This window comes from Cervus canadensis, chromosome 8 (assembly GCF_019320065.1).
Source record: "Cervus canadensis isolate Bull #8, Minnesota chromosome 8, ASM1932006v1, whole genome shotgun sequence".
Classification (NCBI taxonomy): Eukaryota; Metazoa; Chordata; class Mammalia; order Artiodactyla; family Cervidae; genus Cervus; species Cervus canadensis.
This window is the reverse complement of record NC_057393.1, coordinates 13197035-13203034: the sequence shown is the minus strand read 5'-3', so window position 1 is coordinate 13203034 and position 6000 is coordinate 13197035. Positions and strand designations below refer to the sequence as shown.

Sequence of the window (6000 nt, the reverse complement as noted above, 5' to 3'; positions counted from 1 at the left end):
GTGACTTTCACTTTTCTTCCAGGTTCTTTCTTGGATTTCCCAGGCAAGAATACTGGAGTGGGTAGCCATTTCCTCCTCCAGGGCATCTTCCCGACCCAGGGATCGAACCAGCGTTTCCCGCCTGTGTCCTGCACCGGCAGGTGGACTCCTCACCACTTGAACCACCTGGGAAGCCCCTTTGTATTAACAGCCTACCTGAAAATCAAGTTGTCCAAAACATGCTTCCTAAACATTTCCCAGCAGACTGTGCACATTCCCTTTTGCATCGGCATGAGTTAGCTTAGGGTCTAACAGGGTAGGTGTTCAGTGACTGTCTCTCAGATATTAAGTAGGGAGGAATTTGAAGCAACGCAAGGCTTCATTGTTTCACTACTCCTTGTGACACTCATAATTACTTCTTCTAGTATCACACAAATGAAAACACTTTTTATTCTGGGCAGTCATAATTGTATACTATCCATCAAAAAATATAACGTTTATAGCTGAGGCATATTCAGTCTGAAGATGATGTATTAACTTCTTGATCAAATGCCAGAACTTACAGATGAATATGAAACAGACATCAATAATTACAGCTTGTACCATAGCTGTTGGTTTCTAAACCTTTCAGTTCAATGAACAAGTAATAACTGGACAGACACGCCTTTCAGGAATTAGAGGCGGGAAGAGATTACCTCATTCCATAGCTGTCACAGGGCAGGTCCCCTGCAGCAATTCAGCAAGAGGCAGCCCATGGGCCCTGGGGAGGGGTGGGCTGGGCCTTCTAGAATGATGCCAGAGAGGAAACAGGAAGGACCCTGGGGCAGGAGCAGCCAGGAGCCAAGGCTTTCCTTGGACACTATACTCTCCCTTCCCTTCAGTCCTTTATTCTGTTTCCTTAAGAAACCTGGTCTGGATATAAAAGGTATGTACTTAACTTTTTTTCTAAATTCCATCCTACTCAGAGAAGTCTTATGCTTTCTTACTTGAATGTAAAAAGGAATTACTAATGCTAATAAAAAGATAATTATCTCTCAGCTAATTCTTGATTTGAAAAGCACATCTAAACACCCAGCATACTGCATGGCATTTAATGGATAGTCCCATCAAAGGCCTGTGGTTGCGTTCCAGGGATCAAGGTCACAAAAGCTAGAGTGGCCAGAAGCTCTCTGATAGTACTGCTGTGTTTGAAGAAATTCTAGCAAAATGAACATACGTCTCTAGAACACTCACGGATTGGAGGAGATGAAGAAAAAATATACTTCATTGAGACACAAAGGCACAGATGGTTTGACTCCTGAGTTTCTCCACGGCATCTTGATCTGCTACACGCTTCCATGTTCTTCACTGGAGTTGAGAATCCTTTCCCCAGCCAATCCTTGTGCTGATCACAGCTACAACACTGAATGAGTGCGTGCATGCATGCGTGCGTGCATGTATGCATGTGTCTTTTACAGTGAGTAATGTGGAGGGAGGATAAAATAATAAAGACTAAAGAATGCAACTCTATTTATTTTATCAAATTCTACAGAGCACCCCAACCTCAAAACTGGAAAAACAGGTCTGTCTCAGAATGTTATCAAGTTCAAGAATACATACATAGATCAATAAAATAATCTTTTGACAGTTCACTGAAATTTACTCTATAAAGATTCCATTTCTTAGCAGTTTAAAAACCTGAAAATCTAGAAAGATGCTCTGATTATTTCATAATAAAAATTAATTCCTTGAACTGCATTGTCCTGGCTTTGACTTAGCCTTTTCAAAGTATTTTTTGTGTGTGTGTGTGATCTATTACCATGATAGAAGGCATTGATGCCACAAATACCAATCTACATTTGGTCTTGGAAAAAGATTTTCGTGCACATATTTTGTCCAAATATTACTATTTGTTTCACTGAAGTCAAGGCAAAGACTTTAGTAGAGTGTAAATTTTAAGCCAATGAATAAACAGTTGGCTTCAAAAAACATTAAATTGACATGCAGAGCATTTGCTGCTCTGCCAGATACTAAAAATAAAGCAACTTCTGCCAACAGGGAAAAACTTGAATTATTTCAGTTGGTTCTGAAGTTAACCAGGTTTCACTAATTTTCCTAAATGGGGCCTGATGTTAAGGTTATTATCTTGTTTCCTCAAACCTTACCTCTGAGGTAAGAGGCCAACTGTGAACAGTTTTTTTAAGGATCAACCTGGTAGTTTTTTACAGTTTAGCAGGACATACCTTTCTAAAAATGTGATATATTTACCCAACAAATGAAAACTTGAACATCTGAAAACTAATATTCATCTTTGAAGAATTAAGTTCAGGGGCTCCCCAGGTGCTCAGTGGTAAAGAATCCATCTGCCAATGAAACAGACGCAGGTTCGATCCTGGGCTAGAAGATCCCACATGCCTCGGAGCACCTAAGCCCGTGGGTCACAACTACTGAGCCTGTGCTTTAGAGCCCCTGCTCCGCGACAAGAGAAGTCACTGCAATGAGAAGCCCGTGGACAGCAACCAGAGTAGCTCCTGCTTGCCAAATAAATAAAAAAAAAAAAATTATATAAAAAAGAATTAACTTCAAACTGGTCTTATCAGAGTGAAGAATAAGCTAAGTTATTACAATATTTACAAGATAACATTTTAGACAAAAGGCATCAGGGAACTCGGTACATTTTAAAGATGAAGTTTTAAGCTGTTAGCCAAAGTTCGGGTAACATTTTATTCCTGTCCTTGGCCTGTTCCTTCCGTAGCTGTTTCTCTAAAAAAAATAAGCGCATTTAAAATATGGAGTTTGAGATTTATGATCAGTTGCAGAAACCTGTTTAACTACTGATTTACAGTTTGGGCCAAGGTATTTAGGTCTGTCATCAGAACTAATTATAGCAAACCTGAGATTATATATTCAAACTCTCCTTTTGGTGAAAGAAATGAGAATGTTCTGTGGAAAATCAGAAACATCCTGAGGGCTTCCAAAGAGGAATGCACTATCAACTTTACTTCTCAGAACCAGGGCTGCAAAGCTCAAAATTACTATTCTTTAGTAAGGTGTTTTAGCCTGAAGTACTCAAACAGTAAATCATAGTTACATTAATGGCATACCCATGGCCTGAAACATATTAATCTCAGGGAACAATAACTGACATTTACATTACTAATCTAATTCAGGCATTCTGATGGTAGTAAATGCACATGTTAAAGCTTCAGGAACTGAAATTATTACTGATCCAAAGAGAATCCTTATTTCGCTGTCACCAGATGGAGAGGACAAATGACTATACTTTTGGGGCAACCTGGGTTTTCTAAGAATAATGTCCCCATTTTAATGCTTTAATGAGGAAAATTCAAATTAAAGCAGATTAAAAATAAAGTGGTCCCAAATGATATGCCAGCAGGGCTAACCGAAGAAAACCAGTGCCTTCCTCTTCCTCAAATCCTCTTCCCCTCCCACTCCTTCTTCTGCTGGACGATCTTGGATTCTTTCACAAGCCAGGCCTCGAGGAGAAAGGGACTTCTGCAACACGGCTCCTCTTATCCAATGAATCCCCTGAGACCTGATTCCACCATAATGCCATCCACTCAGGGAAAACGTCCTCATCCATGTGGGACCTCTGAGTGGAAGGAATGAGTGACTGCTGGCCCCAGGGCAGGTGGAAGAAGGGTTTAGACAGCTGGACCTTGGGTCAGGGGCTCCCAAACCAGACCCTAAAGGTGACCACTATGGCCAGGCCTCAGCATGAGAAGAGATGGGAAATGTGCCCACAGGGGTCATGAAATGTGCTAAGGAAGTAGATAAGCGGGAAAAGGTGAGCAGACAATGCAGGGAGATGACTGACTGTCTTGGAGCCCCGTACATGAGACTGTTACACTACCTGCCTGCTCAGAGAGAACATTTTTCATCTTTCAGACAAAACCAATGGGTTGTGCAGTGGATATTTCCTCCATGATGAATATTTTTTTGAGAGGAAAATCTCCTATATTCTAAGTTTGCATTCACCTACTAGGAGTTTAAAGTAAGATGTTATAGGTGAAGGCTGTATGATTATATTTATAAAATTCAACAGGGAATATTAAATATTAAAATATAAGATTTTCCAATGTTTGATCTGAGTATCTTTTAATGATGAAGTCCATAAGTAGGGACACAATTTTCTAAAATCTCACTCTCTCTACTATACTGGCTTTTATCACTTAAGTGGAAGCAAGATATGATTTTTGTTCTCTTAAATGGCAACAAGTTGCTCACTTATTCCAGAACAGAAAAAACATTAAATATGTCACCATAAATTAGTAAAATTTGATTACTATTTGTAAGTCTAAAATTAACAAAATACTACTACTATCACCATGATTCATTTCCTATGTTCCTGAATTTATATTTCCAACCTAGAGAAAGTTTGTATCAGATGGCTAGAGAACCTCTGATGAAGGCGCAGGAAGGGAAAAGAACTGATGGAAGAAACCACAATAGGCAGTTAGTTCTTTACCTCTCCTGAGCACCAAGCGGGAGATGCCAAAATAACCCAGGCCTACCAAAAAAAAAAATCACATCATCCAGCTGTGGGCGTGTCCACCAGCTTGAGATAATTTCTCAAAGCCCTTTCTAGTGAGGACTCTGAAACACACCAGTGAACCACTTAGCAGGGCACAAGTCTTCTTTATCCTTATGCAATCACTCAGTCTTTCCCAGAGTAATGGGGAAGAGGAGCGCAAACAATCAAATCATGTTTGTTCTTAGAAGGTTCAAAGTTACAATGTCTTGAGTTATAACTGTCTAGTACCACTGTATCAATTTCTCTAAGAACCATCTCATAATTTAAAGAACGACATGGCTGAGAGAGATATTTAGGAAGACATTTCCAGGCAGAGAACCTGAATTTAAATCATTCTCCAAATACTGTAAGATTCTGTCCTTTTTTAAAATGGTGTTATTTAATCTGAAGGTACAAAGATTAATCAATTGCCTTTATTATGTGACTATGAAATATCAACTCTACTGCCTCCAATAAAGAACAGATAATTACTTTTATAACATTAAGATAAAGTCATCTGTAAACACAGGATCTTTCTTGCACTTATGACTAATCCATTATAAACAAATACCCATCTTAAAAACACAACTCCACAGTAAGTGCAGTTACACTGAGTGCAGATAAGAAAGTACAAGGGGCTCACTGGCTATGCTCCAGCAAATGGATGAAAAGTAAAACTGACTTTATACTGGAGGTCTATACAAATAAATAAATCAAATCCTATTTTTTTCCCCCCTGTATGTATGCTTAGATGACTTGCACAAATAACGGGATGGTCCATTTCACTCACTTCAGTGAGAAGGACTCTTCAGTAAAAGACTGAAAAACGATTTGATAATCAACTCCCAAATTTTATGCTTATTTTTTCCATTTCCATCAATTTTCTGACATAGTTAACATAAGCAGGAAAATCTTTTTCAGTAAATTGAGCAACTGAAGACTCGAGTGAAGCCTCAAAGGTCTTGAAGAACTCTGGCAAGTCACATATATCCCATGTTGCTTTTGGTTTCCCATCTCTTCTTTGCTTCAAATCTAAAATGAAGAACATGAAAATCTCGAATCATTTCTAAATATTTTACTGAAGTAACATGTTTACTAAGGGCCAAAGTAAAATTAAAAAGTTTTCACAGACTCCATCAATTACAAAATAAATATCAAATAGGATGAAGACATGCCTCTATATTTATAATCTGATAAACATTCAGCAAAGATCCAAAGAATAAAATGAATAACAACTATGCACAAACTGGATCCACAAAATGTATCACAGGATTTTTGTAATTGCTTTGAAGTTAGTAGAATCACTAATTAAAAAAAAAAAAAAAATCTTAAAACTCACCCCCAGGCAAGTTTCTTCTTTTTTCGTGCAACCTGTGAATTTTCAGCCTCCTTTTTGGCTTTCACAAAGTTGTGGCAGGCAATAGCTTTGGCAATTTTTACACCAAGCTAAGAATTACAAAGGAGAAAAAGTGAAAATAAATATTCTAGCTGATACAAGAATTACAGTG

General features: G+C 38.4%; 1 protein-coding gene across 3 annotated transcripts in view; it reads right to left on the bottom strand.

Annotated features, from left to right (window-relative positions):
- Window positions 1-1766: 1766 nt before the first annotated feature.
- The window catches only part of FAM204A (family with sequence similarity 204 member A), a 32189-nt gene continuing 27955 nt past the window's right edge, over window positions 1767-6000 (bottom strand). For all 3 annotated transcript variants that reach the window (XM_043475319.1, XM_043475318.1, XM_043475317.1), the window contains 2 exons: window positions 5832-5938; window positions 1767-5524 (listed from right to left, as the gene is read on the bottom strand). In XM_043475319.1, the coding sequence (XP_043331254.1) occupies window positions 5473-5524; window positions 5832-5938 (159 nt within the window). In that variant the 3' untranslated portion in view covers window positions 1767-5472. The remainder of the gene's footprint in view (window positions 5525-5831; window positions 5939-6000) is intronic.